This window comes from Pogoniulus pusillus, chromosome 2, assembly GCF_015220805.1.
Source record: "Pogoniulus pusillus isolate bPogPus1 chromosome 2, bPogPus1.pri, whole genome shotgun sequence".
NCBI classification, from domain to species: Eukaryota; Metazoa; Chordata; class Aves; order Piciformes; family Lybiidae; genus Pogoniulus; species Pogoniulus pusillus.
Genome location: NC_087265.1, coordinates 37,317,295 through 37,335,362, shown reverse-complemented (window position 1 = coordinate 37,335,362; position 18,068 = coordinate 37,317,295). Strand labels below are relative to the sequence as shown.

The 18,068-nt window shown below is 40.7% G+C and overlaps 1 protein-coding gene across 1 annotated transcript; it reads left to right on the top strand.

Moving 5' to 3' along the window:
• Nucleotides 1-8,395: 8,395 nt before the first annotated feature.
• On the top strand, nt 8,396-11,596 carry CTLA4 (cytotoxic T-lymphocyte associated protein 4). Its single transcript, XM_064167187.1, has 4 exons — nt 8,396-8,453; nt 9,641-9,991; nt 10,466-10,575; nt 11,498-11,596. The coding sequence occupies exons 1-4, from the start codon at nt 8,396-8,398 to the stop codon at nt 11,594-11,596; spliced, it is 618 nt and encodes a 205-aa protein (XP_064023257.1).
• The last annotated feature ends 6,472 nt before the right edge of the window (nt 11,597-18,068 follow it).

Sequence of the window (18,068 nt, the reverse complement as noted above, 5' to 3'; positions counted from 1 at the left end):
AAGAATTCTTCTGTATGCCAGATCTGAATCTTAAAATTTCAGATTTCCTATGATAAAAACGGTCAGGACAATCCTCAGGATTGATAAAGGCTGGGAGATGGAAGGATTGAGAGCAGCCCTGTGGAGAAGAACTTGGGTGTACTGGTGGATAAAAAGCTGCACATGAGGCAGCAGTGGTATGCTTGCAGCCCAGAAGGTTAGTTGTATCCTGGGCTGCATCAAAAGAAGCATGGCCAACAAGGTGAGGGAGGTTACTCTCCCCCTCTGCACTTTCTGCTGAGGCCTGAAGTACTATGTCCAGGTCTGGAGGTCCAGCATAGGAAAGACATGAACCTGTTGAACCAAGTCCAGGTGAGGGCCAGAAAACTCTTATGAAGAAAAATGAAGAGAAGGGTCTGGTGAGACCTTATTGCTGGCATTTCAGTATGTAAATGGGGCCTGGGGGGGTTGGACTAGATGACTTCTAAAGGCCGTGTCCAATCCAAAACATCCTTATTCTGTGGTTCAATGACTCTACGATTCTCTTTGGGTTTTCAGGTGATGATAATGGGAGAAGGCAGCTGGAGCTGTGAAGAAACACATCAAGTGGGTGCTCACTGCAATCAGAGGCTTACAGCAGGCATTAATCATCACTCAACTCAACCAGGGGAGCAAGCTGGCCACATTGACAAGTTCAAGTTAATGCTCTTAGAGTTGCTATAGACATGATTGCCTAAAAATATGAGAAAGATAAAGCTTGTAGGTAGTGGTAACTTTTGTCAGCAAACAAGTACAGTGAGAAGCAGCTTCTGAACATAGGAGTAGAGGCTTGTCACCTTTTTAAAACTATCTCTTTGGCTAATGAAAGACTCAGCCTCTCCTTGCACATTTGGCCTCTCTGTCATTTCAGGGATCTGTTTTCATAGTACCCCTGGTAGGAACTTCGGGAAAGGGGAATTTTTAAGTCCTAAAAATGTGGTTTCAATTACTTTGTAAATTAGGCAAGACAAAGGGTGTTTGAGTTATCATTTATGCATGGGTAGCACTTTGCACATGAGATCACATTCTGTGGTGAAGAGTTGGTTGAACAACAAATCCTGCACTCAATAAATTTTTGTAAGGTATGAGACCTTCTTTTAGTTTGCTGACTCATGTGATGCCAGTCACAAACCCAGTGCTTGGCTACAGCATTCCATTTGCAAAGAGGTCTGGGTTATGGGCTGACTATTTATTTTTGCAACTGCTACACTTCAAAAGCAAGAAGACTCATACAATATCTGGGATTTATTCTACAATCCTCTGCCAGAAATTCCTTATCTTTGTTTTCCAGAGCCACCAGCCTATGATTTAACACATATTCTAAAGCAAACTCACAAGCCTTGTAACCCATCTCTGCAAACTTTCAGCAATGTGAAGGCTCGTGCTTCAGTGCTGTGTTTCCATAGCACCTTGCTCTGCCATGCCAATTTAAAAAAAGCATTATTGCCAGGGATGCAGACAGTACACTACATGGGTTTTACTGAAATGTGTTCTCACTGTGGCTTCTGGGCTGTAAGCCTAGCAGTGACATCTGAAAGCACTGGAAGCTACATACTATTTTCCATACAGAAGTCATTTCCCTAAGATGTCCAAGGCTTGTGGCTTCTGGTCCCAAACTTGATGTGCCCCTGGGACTGGATACATCCCCATGCTGTAGTTCACAGGATCACAGGATGTTAGGGGTTGGAAGAGACCCAAGGAGATCACTGAGTCCAACCGCTCTGCCAGAGCAGGACAATACTATCTAATACACATCCAAACAGGCCTTGAAAGGCTCCAGAGAAGGAGACCCCACAACCTCTCTGGGGAGCCTGTTCCAATGCTCTGTGACCCTTACAGTAAGGAAGTTCCCCCTTGTGTTGAGGTGGAACTTCTTTTGCTGCAATTTACACCCATTGCTCCTTGTCCTAGTTTTGGGATCGAGGTCCCAGACAGGCAAATCAAATTGAGTGGGGACATTGAATATGACAAAATGCCTTTAGAACCCTTAGCTCACGATTGCTGTTCATCTTAACTGTGGAAACACTCTCTTCTCTGGTCTTGGCAAACTTTGTCTCACTGCTATGTGTTCCAAATGTTACAGTGAATCTGTCAATTTGAACACCTTGTCATTCTCTTTGTGCTTGTCTGCTGACTTCCCCCTTCTGCTATATAACTAAGTTTTCTTCATTTCATTTAATTTCATTTTCTACCCCATCCAGCTATCAGCTTTCATTCCTATGAGGAGAGGTTGAGGGAGCTGGGCCTGCTTAGCCTGGAGAAGAGGAGGCTCAGGGGTGATCTTATTACTGTCTACAACTACCTGAAAGGGCATTGTAGCCAGGTGGGGGGTGGCCTCTTCGCCCAGGTAACCAGCAATAGAACAAGGGGACACAGTCTCAGGTTGTGCCAGGGTAGGTATAGGCTGGATATTGGGAAGAAGTTCTTCCCAGAGAGAGTGATTTGCCATTGGAATGGGCTGCCCAGGGAGGTGGTGGAGGCACCGTCCCTGGGGGTCTTCAAGAAAAGACTGGATGAGGCACTTAGTGCCATGGTCTAGTTGACTGGATAGGGATGGGTGATAGGCTGGACTGGATGATCTTGGAGGTCTCTTCCAACCTGGTTGATTCTATGATTCTGTGATTCCAGACTTTGACTGACAAACAAAGCTGATCTTCATTACCAACTTGTCATCAGTTCAAAGAGGTGGTTTAGAATATGCTCTGTGCTAACCCTTGAATGAACTTCCCACTGTAGGCTCAGGAAAATGCCTTTCCTTGTCAGGTATCCTGTCTTTCAAACATTTCAATCCTCTGTATGCTCACTAAGCTGGAGCATTATCTCCTTTACATAAACTTCTTTGAGTTATTTGCTTTGTAAATGTTAAATATAATGGTTTAATTACAGTTTTTTGCCATGAGTCCTGCTTTGATCTTGTAGTCTGAAATTTCATTTGAATTTTTTTTCTAAACATCAGGGAGTTAGTTAGGGCTGTGAAGACTGGAAGCAGGCTCTTAAGCTATATACCACACACAAATTATGCTCTTTGCATTTAAAATATTTCTTATGCATCTCATTTTTGAGGACATCAGCACTCCTCACATGTTCAGTAAAGATTTATTCTTGCGTCACTTGTTAAATGCAAACTGCAGTGATGTCAGAGCCAAAGAGCAACTTCTGGGGATGTTTGCTGGTTTTTTGTTTTTGCAATGCTTTACACAATAAAGGACAGCAGAAGAAAAAGTTTTCTCTAGTACTTCATGTCTTCACAGCTGCAGCTTGTCACAACGTACACTTAACTGCTTATTTTTACACTTGGGGGATTCCTTTGATTCTATTTCTGCTTATTGGTGAAAACAGACCAGCTTTCAGTTACTGTGTTTGCTTTATTCTATATTAATTCACAAGTGATTGGCCTATTAAGAAGAGATTTATGGTGCTCTGCTTTGCAAATCTCCTTCTCTGTGGAGAAGGACATGAGAGTACTGGTGGACATGTTCATGAGTTAGTAATATGCCCTTGTGGCCAAGAAGGTCAATGGTATTCTGGGGTGTATTAAAAAGATTTTGATCAGAAGATCAAGGGAGGTTCTTTTTCCCCTCTGCTCTGGTGAGGCTACACCTGAAGTACTGTGTCCAGTTCTGGGCTCCTCAGTTCAAGAGGGATAGGGAACTTCTGAAGAGAGGCCAAATTTATGCCACAAAGATTATTAGGGTACTGGAGCACCTCTCTTACTAGAAGAGGCTGAAAGACCTGAGACTTTTTAGCCTGGAAAAGAGAAAATTGAAAAGGAGATCTTATGAATGCATATAAATATCTGAACTGTAGAGGTCATGAGGATGAGGCTGGGATCATTTTAGTGGTGGCCAGTGCCAGGAGAAGGGGCAATAGGTACAAAGTAGAACATATAAGGTTTCACTTCAACTTAAGGAGAAAATTCTTTACTTTAAGGGTGAACAGAGTACTGAAAGAGGCTGCCCAGAGAGGTTACAGAGTTTCCTTCTCTGGAGACTTTCAAAACCCATCTGGACATGTTCCTGTGTAACTTGATGTAGGCATACCTGCATTAGAAAGGCGCTTGGACTAGATGATTTCCAGATGTTCCTTCCCACCCCTACCATTCTATGATTCTATGATTTCTTAAACATCTGTCAAGATACTTCAGGGTCTGTGCTCAAACCTAACATCTCCTCACCACAACCTGGAAACTGAAGAATGGTAAGACAGCTGGTGTGTAAAAACCTTTTGTCTGTGTTGTTTCTCAGTCCTGTCCCTGTATTTCCTCTTAGTTCTGTCTGGATCACATTCCATACAGTCTCAGAAGTTACATTTTGACTTTAAGCTACATGGGGAGGGGCAGGACATTCACACAGGTAAGGATCCTGGTTGCTATTAGGACTTGTATGGAGTACTACAAACAATGTGCAGCAATCCAACCGGGTAACAGGTACAGAGCAAACCTTCAAGGCAAACTGCCAACTGTTAGCATGAAAAGTTGGGAAGCACGTTTCCCTCTTTATTAGACAACAACAGGTGCCTTGAACTTCAGGAAAGCCTGTTGAATATAATTTACCTTAGAAGAAATAAATCCTAGCCTCTAAAAAAGACATACCAACAACAGTAGCACAAATCAGAAGGACTCTCATATATCCACCCACACCTCAAGTCTTTCTACGCAATCTGCTGGTCAGCAGGACTGCACAAGAAGACAAATCCTGTGTGGCCCAAGAAGTAGTGGAACATGAATTCCTCATGCCTCTGCAGGTTTAGGACTAGAGAGCACCATCTGTGAATCCAGCTGACAGAAAGGCCATATTTCTGAGACTCAAAGATCAGTGGGGTTGTGATGTGAATTGCGGTTCCTTCAAGAACCAGGACCGATCCACCAAACTTGGTCATATCTAGGCCTTTACTCACACCAATCAGGTTTTAGTCCTTTAATGGTAATGAAACACTACTTTTTTCCAGCTACTGTGTAATTTCCTTTTCTCTTTACCTATTGTTTTGTAGAAAAAAAAATCTTTAGCCATACCACTTAGAGGTCTGGATTTTTTCTTTTTTTCAAATGACAGTGCATTTCAAAACCTCAGTAAGTCTGTGACACGTTAAAAACATGAACTGTTCAACATAATAAGAGATGATCTCACATTGTGAGTTTAACAAAATATCCTGAAACCAGATGTTTATGCAAATGATAAGCTGCTCTCCATTACATCTCAAGCAGTTCAACAGTTAAGTTCCTGTCACAGAAGAAAAAAACATGGGTCGCATGAGAAAGGCTTTATAGTATGACAAAAAGATTTTGTGGATAGTAGCATTTTGTAGTGGGATTCTGACAGTCTCAGTGGGAAGGTTTGCCCTAATCAGTGCTCAATGAAGAAAAGCAATTTGATTCACTGAAATGTCAGTGAATAACCCAAAATGAGAAAGAAACGTGCATGAGAAACCTAATTACTGACTAATCCCAGTAATGTAGCCCAGTGTTCAGTGTAAGCTGTGTGTTCCTCTCAGAGCTAAGTTCAAAGAGGCTATCAGACTTGATTCCTCAGCTGAAGGCTCTGCAGCTTAGCTCCGCAAGGCCTCTCCCCTGCTCTGGCACTTTGATATGGTAGCACATGTAGAGTATAAATGTTTCCCGTGGTCTGGGGGTTCATATTCCCCCTAAGAACAAATAAATAAACATACATATATGAGAAAATGTGGACTTACATTAAGGGAAAGATTTACATTGAGCTTTTGGACACAGCAAGTGTAAAGCACAGGCTGCTGAAGACAGCCTAAGGAATATTCATCCTGAAAGACTTTCTGAATCTCAAAGAGAGGGTTCTTCTTTCACCCACTAGGTCATGTGTAAGGTTCCAGTAAAGAAGAAAGGATGGAAAAAAAAATTTCAAGATGAGGAACTCAGCGAAGCAAGACACCACACTATAGAAGTAAGAAGGCACAGTAACTAGGTAAGAAAGGCCCTGTGGCTGTAGTGCACAAAGCATGGCTGTGATATACAAGAAAGGTGGACCAAGCAGAAGTTCAGAGACTCTTCATCAGCTGAAGCGTAGTTAGAAGGGCACAACAGAGAGCAAAAGCATTCCCAGTGAGTGCGGTGAGTCTTATTTTAGGCAAGATCTCATTCACTTACCAAGACTTTGCTCCATGCCATAACTGAGCTGAAAAGGACAGGAGCAGTGAAGGAGAGATCTTTCTGGGAATCCTGCATCATACACCTGCTATCTGCATACCTTAACTCAAGATCAGAAGTCTGATTAGCAAGGATAAGAGGGCACCACTGCAAGGTGATCTCTATGGATTGGAAGGGGAATATTTTGAGCTTACTTCAGTCTGCTCTGGCAGTTGCAGTCAATTGTCAGGAGATGACTTTATGGTTGATGAGGCTCAAATGCCTCATTTGTTTAACTGCATACAAACCCCAAGGCGAAAAGATGCACAGGACAGGTGATTTGGTTATTACTCTGGATATGAAAATGTCAGTCATGACTTGGTAATTCCATGCTATAAATCTCACTGATATTCTGGTACACAATGTTGTGATATTGTTTATATAATATTAAAATCTACTTAAGCCTGTCTAGTCAGTAGTACAATATGGTTCTGACTCATTATTAGGGTGCAGTTTTCATTTTCCCAGAGCTGTATTTTTATTTATAATCAGTTCTGTTTTGAATGCCAGTTAAGATCATATTGACAAGGAGTTTATCATTGCAAATTGTTGCACCACATCAGTATAGAAGCAGTAAATTTATTTAAATCATTATATATTTGTGTGATTTAAAGATCAAGTATTTATCCTGTATCTTTGGATTGGATATCCTCCTGTTCAAGAAGTGATGCTGTTAAGTTTTTCTAGGTCACAATCTAAAAATAGGTTTTTGCAGTCTATGAGATCTACATATATGTTCTGGGTAAAGCCTAGCTGGCAACAAAGCACCACATCTATGCTTGCTCACTCCTTCCATGTCATGGTGGGACAGGGATGAGAATCTGGAGGAAATGTAAACCCTGTGGTTTGAGATAAGGACAGTTTAATAGGACAACAGAAGCAGAGTAGAAGCAATAAAGACAATAATAGTAATAAAAGAATATATAAAAAACAAGTGATGCACAATGCCATTTCTAACCGCTTGGAACCCTATGCTCAGCCTGTTGCTGAGCCTTGATCCCTTCTCCCACTTGGCCAGCTCCTTCAGTTATATACTGAGCATGAAGTCATATAGTATCAAATATCCACTTGACTACTTTGGGTCAGCTATCCTTGTTATGCTCCCTCTCAGCTTCTTGTGAAAATTAACTCTATCATAGCCAAGCCCAGGACAACATATAAATGATGAAGCACCTTCTAGAAGCACTTATCAAAGTAAGGGACAAAACCAGAATGGTGACTTTCAGTGCAACTGAAATATAATTTCATTTTAGTGCAATTCTTTAGTCAATGGTTCATGGAAATTACAGTCTATCACACAGAAAAGCAAAGTGATATTCAGACCTTACATGACTTTTAAAAGGCTAAGGGGTGAAAACTGTTTCACTGAGATTTGAAATGACGCAGATGTTCTAAGCAGCAGTTGCAGTAATCAAAGCTCCTGCAGTGTTTTTCATCTGTTGATGTCAAGGCACTTAGACAGGAAAAGCTGTAGGTAGGAAGAGTTCTTTATAGATGTGGAAATCATTAGCTATAAACCTAGATTTTTCTGAGTTGTTTTTTTTTTTAAGCAGAAAAGCTTAAAGAAGCTGGGTTATGTTTAGAATCACATTGCTAATAAGAAAAGATTAAGGTATTGCCAGTGTAATCAGTATTTTGAAGAGGGCAGCAATTTTTAAGCCTCAAAAGCACTAACATTAGAGCAGGCAAAGAAATTGAAGGTGGAGGGAAATCCTCCATAAAACAGCAAGCTTGCACTGATTCACCATGCTACATTAGGCAGAGGTAGAGTTTTCTTTGTGTTGTCCTAATAGGAAATACCTGATGATTGCTAAAATATTAAGTGCAAGCTGGCAGCACCACTGGGCCTGAACTGCTCTACTGGATGATTATCTATCCTCCCTCAATTCTTAAACCAGAATGGATGACAGTTTCAGATTAAATACATATTTTCCATCTGCTGAATAGTTGTTTTTGTTCATGCTGTTTGAGGTTAGCTGTGCACGTACTAATCAAACCCACTACTTCCTTTCTCGTAAAACCAAAACAAAGCTTCATATAACTTTCAGGTACAGCTTTTGGGATCAAAGCTATATATATACACAACGTGTGTGGGTTAAACACTTCGAAGATTCAGTATCCTGAAAGGTATTACTTTTTTCCAGTCCTGAGAGTTCCAGTTTGTCTTTAAGTCTGAAGGCATCAGCCACCTTCAGACCCTTCAACATCTCTCCCAGAACAGGAATGCTCTCAATATTGGTCACCGTGGGCTTTCTCTGCACAGCCACTGCCATTGCCGAAGGTGGGTAGATGAAGGAGGCAAGATAGCTGGGGGTGTCTACACTTTCTTGGTTTCACATCTGTGCAGAAAATGGACTGGGTACAACAGGGAGAGAGGGAAGTGACTTGGGACACCTCCATAAGAGATTTTGGGAACAAGCTCTTGGGGCACCGCAAAGTATCTGGAAAAAACAGATAGACTTTAGAGCAGTAATATCTGCAGATGGATGATAGTGCTCTAAAGACTTAGAGCAAGAATCAGAGCAGCTCAAGAAGGAAGGAAGATTTTGACAAGCCAGGCCTTGTGAGTGAAGTGGCTGGCAGCTGATAACATGGATATGTCCATGGTTTGAACGGACAGAGAAATTCTACTCCTCTTTGTCCTGATTTCTTGCACAGCAGAACCAAAGAAGATAAGCCTTGACCCCAAAAGAATTGAAATAAACCAAAATTGACCACATAGTACTGTCTTCACAGCCTAGGAAAGCAAAAGCTAGTGCCTTCCTCCTGTGTAGCAGGATAGAGTATAGAGGCTGTAAAAGGCAGAGAGTGGGGATGTACATGCTACACAAGTTTTCTCTTCAGATTTGCAATTACTTTTTGGAATGCATTTATCAGGCTGTGCTAGACTGTGGCTTGGGACATACACTGCCACTGTACTGCAGCTTAGGGGCCAGCTGGTTAAAAATGAGGAGCAACTAGACCACAGAAAAAAATATGCAAACAGGTTTTCCATGCAGTGTTACTGTTACCCTAGTACTTATGTTACACATCCATACAGAATGTCGACCTGTTTGTTTCTATGTGTAAACATGTTTTTTTCTATCAGGCATGAATTGTGGTTTAAATGCCTAATTTTAAATTTCAGATTTCAGCTTGACCATCTGAAGTCTATTTTTTTGCTTTCTTATGCATATTAAAATGTTTGTGTTGAAGGAAATGGAAGCCTGCAGGTCGTTCCTCCAGTAATTGCTCAGATTTATGGTATCATTTATAGCAATCAAAGAAATTCTTGTGCTTTTAAAAGTATATTGTATGTGAACTGTGGTCTTGGAGTCCTTTTCTTGGAAGGATTTAGCAGCACTTCTAGGAATTATTCATGGATAATAGGAGGTGGTAGGACTCCCTTCCTGTTGTACAAGTTTCAGGTAAATCACTGCAGATAATTTCTTGACAGTCCACTTACCTTCATGCTCTACTTCCTTGCAGTAATGGAAGTGACTCAGCCAGCAATGGTGCTGGCCAACAGGCAAGGAGTAGCCAGCTTGGTGTGTAAATACAAGCACGTTGGGAATGCAACGGAAATTCGAGTGACTCTGCTTAAACAGACGGGTGACAGGCTCACTGAAATTTGTGCTTCAACCTACACAATGGAATTTAAAATGTTTGGTGTGGAAGAGGTCATTCAGTGCCATGTGAGCCCTGGCCGAAACAATGTGACCCTCACCCTCGCTGGCCTTCAAGCTAATGATACTGGTCTTTACATCTGCAAGATGGAGAAGATGTACCCTCCACCCTATTTGATGAACGAGGGAAAAGGGACACATCTCTATGTTATTGGTAAGCCAAGCACCTTCACAGTACCAAGATATTCCCAGGTGAAAGTAGTTGCTATTATGTCTCAAAGGTCTTCAAAGTTCTGTTGTAAGAAGTGAGGCTGAATACTGCTCAAGCTTCTGAGAATCATTGTCAGGTCTTATCCCTTTCAGGTCTGTTTGCACATACCTAAAGCAAGCAAAGTCACAAGCATGCCACATGTTTAGCAATGTATGGATGCTTGACAGTGTGGGCAATATCATTAGTGTACCTATATGTCTAGGCAATTAGTCATGTACATGGTGAAACAGTGGAGAGTAATATGTGTGTTCTTCAACAGATATAGCCTATTTGCATTAGAGGTTGAGTGAATAGGGACTCAGTGCTAGTAGTATCCTGGGATACCACATGCTGGAGAAAAACAGTGTGGAAGTTGGCCTATTGACATTCTTATGAGGCTTATGAGTGATATGACTTATGTGATATTATGTGTTTTAGATCCAGAACCTTGTCCAGACACTGCCATGTATCTCTGGGTTTTAGGAGCTATTGCCTCAGGATTTTTTCTTTACAGTACCATCATCTCAGCCATTTTTGTGGGCAAAATGGTAAGTCTCATCAACACGTTCCTATCCTGCTGACAATCTTTTGTGCAATGAGGACAAAGAAAAAGAAATGAGAACAGGGAAGAACACTGGGACCAAACACACTGGGATGCTCCTCTTCACAGTGTAATGCTGTTACAACAATTCAAAATAAGGGAATTTGCTGGAGCTGCAATTTAGATCTATGGCTCATTTGTGTTGCCAGAATACCAGAAAGCAGGCAGCTTGCATCAGCTGGTCTGACTCTTGGCTTAGGTTTGGATGTTTAGAATAAGTTGGAGTCATGGATGCTTCTGGGATCAAAGGCAACACAGTCTTCATGTGCACTCTGATTTGACAGTTGATTCATAGAAAATGCCAGGATTTTATTTTTCCTTTTATCACCATTCACCTCTGCAAAGCAAGTTTAAAAAGGCTTCCCTTTGTGATGGGGACAGACTCTAACTTACAGCATTTCTAACTTCACAGCTAGAAATGTCTGCACAAAGAAAAAGGCAAGCAAGATGTAAGTCTGTGTTGCCTCTGCATGGGTGTCTGGAGTACTCACAGTTGGTCTGATGCCAAAGTTATATTCAAAGAGCATCCCTGGTTCTATTTTTCAATTTGCCCTAGTCCTTAGAAGCCAAGGGAAACTGTCAGGTGTGAATATTCCTTTTTTGGAACCAACACTGAACTCTGCTCCAGAACACCTTCAGAGGTCTCTGTGAATGGCAAGACTGTGTTACTTTATAAATGGCCTCTGTAAATCCTGATTCTTCCTCAAATGTTCTCAATGGATTTTCTACAAAGAATGGTCACAGGGAAAGGTGCCTGGAGTGCCTTCTACTCAATAAAGGCAGAACATCTATGATTTTTCTCTAAATGTGCCAGTTGATATTTATGCTGAGATTACTTGTTTATTATACTTTCCTCCCATATTTTACAGATAAAGAGAAGACGATGTCTCGCTACTGGGGTCTATGTGAAAATGCCTTCTGACAAGCTAGAGAAAAAAGTGGTTCCATTCCACATCACTGTTAAATGAAATGAGCAAAGAGAGAAACTATTTCCTAGCTGGGATAGAGAGTTTGCTAATTTACATAAGTTAAAGAAATAAAATTAATTGTCTTATTACAAAGCTGTACAGGAAGGAGAGAGAATATTTTTTGTAATTTCTGTGGTTTGGAGGAGAATAAATAGTTTCTGCATTAACATTTCACAGTTAATGCTGTCACACAAAAATGGCTACATTAGGCCATTGACTCTTTGAGTTGTATTGTACCAATATGTAGTCTATATATATACATATAAATATATGTATAGCATTATGAACCATTGCTGTTGCAGCTGAGAAACTTAATGTAAAATTCTGCCTTGTCTGCTGATCAGCTGAAATCCAAACACTATTGCAACAGAGCCTTGTGTGTCATTGCATAGCTAATCCTACAGGTGAGCAGCAGAGGCAAGGAGCACACAAAGACACAAAGGAATGTTAACTGGTTTCCCTGCATTGCTATTTATTGGTCCCATTCCTGGCATTAGTGCTCTGCACTTCCACACCGTAGGTTGGCATTGATGACACTACTGTTCTAAAAGCCTGATCTTAATTCCTTTCACTGGCATTGTGTTCCAGCTATGCCATGTTGAAGTTACCATTGATGACATTGGAGCCAGTGCTGACAGCTGGGTTGGAGACAAAGGCAACCCAGTAGGAGTCCTCTTAGGCTGTTGCTGGAAAAATGTAGAAGCTCTGCTGGGGCCTTGCGTTTTATAAATGCTAAGTTAGCATCTATCCAAAAGGCAGAAGTATATCACTGTGTGTAACTGGGTCTGTTTTCCATGAAAATACTGACAGTGTATAATCTTGTTTATTAGTTATGTACCATTTAATAAAAAAAAATTTGAAGCTTTCCCCAAATTAAAGTTTATTTCTTATTCATCATTGTCAGAAGAAACAGGAAGTGGCTACATATTAGAAAGCAGCAATTACAAGATGAACCTTTCCTCTCTAACCCTGTGTTTTGCCCTTCTGAGGAAGCCTGTGTGCTCATGTCAACTTTCTCAGCTCTCGTTCTCTCCAAGAGGCTACCATTACAATCTATCTTCTATTTGTGATGCTACCAATCACCTTTTCATTTCCAGCAAAGTTACCTACTTGAAGAAGGTAACTGTAACAACCTTGACAGCATCTCCTGCACACGTTTCTAAGAAAAGCTAGTTCTAGTTTCAAATCCTGTTTTCTTCGCACCTTTCTAACACTCTCACTCACCAAATGCTAGCTGAAATGGACAAAGCTGCTGGCACTTAAAGCAATTTCAGCATTCTCATCTACTCCTTACTTTTTTGCTATCAAAATTTCACCTTGCAACGCAAAATCTTGGCAGCATGTGTCTATTTCACAGCTGTGAATCCCATTTTCTTGGCTCCATAACTGTGAATCCAAAGCCCGCAACCCTTTATGCCATGTTCCTTCAGCGGCAGCAACTCCCAGAACACCAAATCTCATTAGTCTTTTGGTTTGCTTTTTCCTTCTTGCTCCTTCATCTGGCACCACATCTAACTGTACAAATAAACATTCATATTCTCTATTTTCCAATGACTGCAGGTAGCATCTGATGACATATCCTTTTTGTGGAGGGGTTTTAGTATTCTGACATCAGTCTGGGATTTTCCCCCCATTTTTCCACTAACCTGGTGTTTTGGGCTAAAATATTCAAAGATCACATATTTAATGTCACTGCAAAATGACTGCATTCCTGCCTATTCCAGTGCAGCCTGCTCAAAGAAATGTGTTTCATGACTGGTAAAAATAGATTTGACCCACACATCCACTTGCATGCTCTGTAAAATCTTCTAGTAAAGTTACCCTGGCAATGCAAGAATAATTATCTAGGACAAATTTTCCACCACAGCTCAGATATCCCCTAAATCATGTCTGGTTCTTAACCAGTAACCAACTACTTTTTTCTTCTCCTTAATTCCTATTCACTGAGACCAAGAAGTCAGTTTTCTTCAGCAATCTAAAACCAGCTCAAGTAAATAATTTTTCAAGTTTATCTATCCTGGATGAAGTGATGCTTTGGACATGTATAAACAGCCTCATGACCTCTGGTCTCAGCTGTCTTTTTATCTGTGTCACCAAAGAACCTGTGTCTATTGCAGTCTCTGGCAGCTAAGTTGACCATGGTTAGGCCATCTGCATCCACTTGGACTAATTCCTCTTATTACAGTAGAATTTCTTTGAGACATTGAACCTGTAATGTTCAGTGAAGAATTCTGCCCTATATAAACTCCAGATTGTTAAATTACCTAAAATAGTGAATGTTTGCCTATATTTAGCCTGTATCTGAGGCTAACCTACAGCAGTTGCTCTATCACCCAATGACACCTCCCCAGCAGGAAAAAACGATCAGGAAAAAGAGAGAAAACCCATGGGATGGAATGGCCTGCAGCCCATGGCTGGCCTGTAATCCTGTCCCAGCAAAACCAGGACAAGTTTAGAGTAGAGGAGAGCATAGCAGAAATGTTCACCTTGCATAGGGCAATAGCAGTACTCTGTGCTGCTCCTGCACTTACATAATTATTGGTACGATGTTTAATAAATATCATATTGGAAATCTGCCCAATTCTCTGGCTCCTATGAACTTTGTTTCATCCTCACTTGCTACTTTTTCCTCTTCTGCAGTGCTTCATTTCTCCTGGCGCTTGTTAAGGCCTTGCCTGGGCTACAAGTGACATACTTATGCACCACCATTTTTCTTCTAAGCCAGGCTTCCCTTTTGAATTTTCTGGCAGGGTAACAGGTGCCCTCAAATTAGGAGATGTAGCAATGGAGACCAAAGTGGGATTTCAGTTCAGGAGTTATTGACAATGATTCTCTCATAATTTATATCCCACACTACAGTGATGAGTGAAGCCTGAGCACCTGCACAGATGATACTTACACCTCTCTCCAGATAGCACATACAGCAGCTAGGTCTGAGGAACACAGAGCCCAGACCTCGGGGAATTTTTATTTCTGTGATGCCCAGTACTGCCTCCCAGGACCTTAAGCTCTATGCTCCCCTCTGGTACTTGGAGATCATCTTGCCATGGTGCTACATACAAGCTTTCCATCAGATCACAATTGTACCAATATGAAAGGTGCAAACTCTAGGTAAGTGTGCACCTCAGAAAATGCAATAAAGAGAAATCTTCCTGGGAAGAATGTGAAAAGCAAAGGTGAAAGGATTTAATCTCAGAACTCTGCTCACTAGAAAAGGAGGTTTAAAAACATAAATGAGCATCTTACCTGGACAGCCAAGTAATGAGACCGTATTTCCTGGTGAGATTCAGGCTGAGTTTCTTTTGATGTGTCCTTCATCCAGCCAGGAGATGTGTCAGCCTGTTTGTGAAAAAGAGATAGTGTGTGTCTGGCTGCATCTAAGTGGGCTTTCACATGTATGCTTGTCTCCTTCAAAGACAATGGCATATACATACATCACCAGCTCCCACTCTCCAATATTCTACTTTTATTTTTCTCCATTTTTAAATCTGAAATATTTTCTCCTTGCCATTTTCAGTTACCAAAATCCTAGCTGGTAGAGGAAAATAAGTGGCAAAACTCTCCCATCTAGCTGCTCTATGAGTAGCCCATCATTTATCATCAGATATTTTCCTGTGAAACATTCACATTCCTCACTCTTTGGAGGAATATGTGAATCTGAACTCACTACTCAGTGAGGTCTTGAGGTGTGTAGAGAAAATCCATTAATCCTGTTTTCCACAGATCTTTACCAAATTAAAAAAGAAGACCCCTAGGCTATGCAAGGGCAGACTTTCATTGACCTATTCCTACCATTCCTATTCTCCTGACCTTTGCTCAAGATTGCCCTGAGTCTAATTTCTTGTTTTTCAATAACCAACATTTGCATTGACCAGTAAACTCCTAATTGGCTTGACACAATTCCTGTGTGATTCTTGACTTGCAGTGTTGCAGCTCAAAAGAGGACGAGTATTTTATGAGGTCCTGAGGTGACATCTGAAGGCAAAGTACACTGAAAGGTATGAATTGCATCTTCCTTTCACTAGACAAGGACTACTGCTGGGGAGTAAGCCCTGAAAAGTGAACCAGGAAATGCATCAGTTTTCTCTGTGATGGGAACAACTTGAATCATGACTCTAGGAGAAGCATAAATGGAAAGCAGATGATGTAACCAAGAGCTGTATCATGAAAACCAAACCAAAGCAGGCTGGTGTACAGCAGATGGTTTATCCATAGCTAAACCAAATTTATTCTTGACATTTGTAAACTGCATGCTTTCTTGAACACATAAATGGTACTTTGAGCTAGATTCTGTCACAGCTAGACTGTGGAGATTCTACAGTCCCTGGGAGGGTAATGTACATTTTTAATGCAGGCCTATGGGTGAGGGGAAGGAGTGAAATTCAGAAAACTTTTGAGCTGCAGAGAATGAGGAAATAATTACAAATACACAGCACCATACTTTGCTGATCTTGCAGATTCCTGAGCACCACTTGGGCATAATTATTCCAGTACTTCTACACACAGACATTCAGCACTTACATGACTTTGTTATCATTTTGTGTGAATGTTTTTTGTGACTGATAGAACAGTCTTATTTAAGGGTACTTTTAAACTGTATATCAAAGAGGAATGGCAAGGAGCTGTGCTATGTTTGAGAAAAAAAAAAAACAACAGTTACTGATGAAGTATCTTAGTAAATATATGAAGAGAGGTTGTAAAAGTTGTCCCTGAAGTCAGATGATTTTTTTTGTTGTTGTTGTTATTTTTTACTAGAGGGACAGAGCAAGAAGGAATTCAGGTAAGGGACAAAACTTCATTTGGAATCATTAATAATTCTGCTGATGCGACATGGCAGACGCTTCCATGAAGCAGAAGATTGTTAACTGCCCAAAATTTCACTATTCTTTTAATTTTTTAACTTCTAAACAGCTATTTCTTTCTGTTTCCATAGTCAGCTGTCTCAATCACAGCCACAGTTTAATATTTTAGTGGAATTTTTTTAGTGATTATGAAGTTACAATTTAACAAGAGGTTCTCAATTTCTTCATTGATGGTTTCTCTTCTTCATTCTCCTCTGGTTATTGCTTTGAAAAAGTGGTACTTTAAAATACTCAATTTGATCTGAGTAGTTTGTTGCTCTACATATTTCTGTTCAAACATCTATGTGATACAAATGGGATCCCAAACTTCTCAAGACATTTGTGTTCACAGAGGCAGCAACAGGTCAGCTTCCCACAAAAGAAGCAGTAAGACAGAGGCATTTTTCAATGTAAGTATATTACAAGTTGCAAATTGAAAGATGCAGTCAAAATTAGTATTAAAGAACCTGGATAAATTCCCTTATATTTACAGGCATAAGAACATTTCTCACACGTGCTACACAGCACTTGCCAGCAGAATCAATAATAAGAAAGCAAACCTTACTTATTAGCTATAAACCAGCCAGTTCAGCAAGTAACAAAATACTGACTGTTCAGTATGAAATGAAGGATCTTTGTTTTCAGTATAAATTCTCTATACATAGGGCAGTCAGTAAAGTAATTTTCTGCACCATTGACAGTATCTGTAGAGCTGTGGCTGCCCACCATTTTCCTGACAGACTGCAGTGATATCAAGTCACAATCCTGAGAAACTGTCTATCAGACAACCTGACAGCTATGACCTTGCCTGAAAAAAGTCAGTTTTGAGATGTTTCTTCGACTGGACTGCTCCTGGATTACTTGTTTTGTTTTTACAACATAAAGCACCACCTCATTTTTGAGGAAGATGGGATTTTGCACATAATTACAAGGTTCCAGCAGGTGGGACATTAAGAAGCCCATCTCCTGTAATAAGATATGTGATACAATGGGGAGAGCTTGAAAGGCTGTGGAACATCTGGTTGGACTATGCTGTGCTGTGGGTAAGATTTGTCAACATGCTTTGTCCTGAGATACAGCATCTTGTGTTGAAAGCTGGAACAAACAGCAGGGTGCTTGGTTCTTTGCAGCCAGATACCAATGCCTGGGTTTGGGTTTTTCTATATGAAATTAACATTAATGTTTGGACCAAGATGTCCATTTACATGAAAAACATAGGATTGCTGGTTTTACATAAACAAAATATATGTACCTGAGCAAATAATTTTTCTTTCAAAAGAGCAACTGAGTAGCCAGGCCTCAATGATTCCCAGGGTTCAGTACCTACAGGCAATAAATGAATCTTCCTCTATATGAAATGGCCAGCTGTTAACCTACTGCACCTTAGTCCTGCTTTTAGAGCTTCTGCTTGAGGATTTGGAGCTTCCTTGAACTTGCAACGAATGGAACCAGCAGAAGTACTGCTTACTTTTGTGAAAACTAGAAAGTCTCCCTCCGGAACGTGAGTGGACTGGAATGTGTTAACTCCCGCAGTACTTAGTGCTGGGCACTTGCATTATCATAAACTGTAAGAAATACCCCAACCTCATTCCTTCCTATGGAAATTGTAATTGAAGGATGGTCTCTGTTGG

Coding starts and splice junctions, on each gene's coding strand:
- CTLA4 (XM_064167187.1), top strand. CDS start 8,396: ATGCTCTCAATATTGGTCACCGTGGGCTTTCTCTGCACAGCCACTGCC. Junction 8,454..9,640: donor AGCCACTGCCATTGCCGAAG/GTGGGTAGATGA, acceptor ACTTCCTTGCAG/TAATGGAAGTGACTCAGCCA. Junction 10,576..11,497: donor CCATTTTTGTGGGCAAAATG/GTAAGTCTCATC, acceptor CATATTTTACAG/ATAAAGAGAAGACGATGTCT.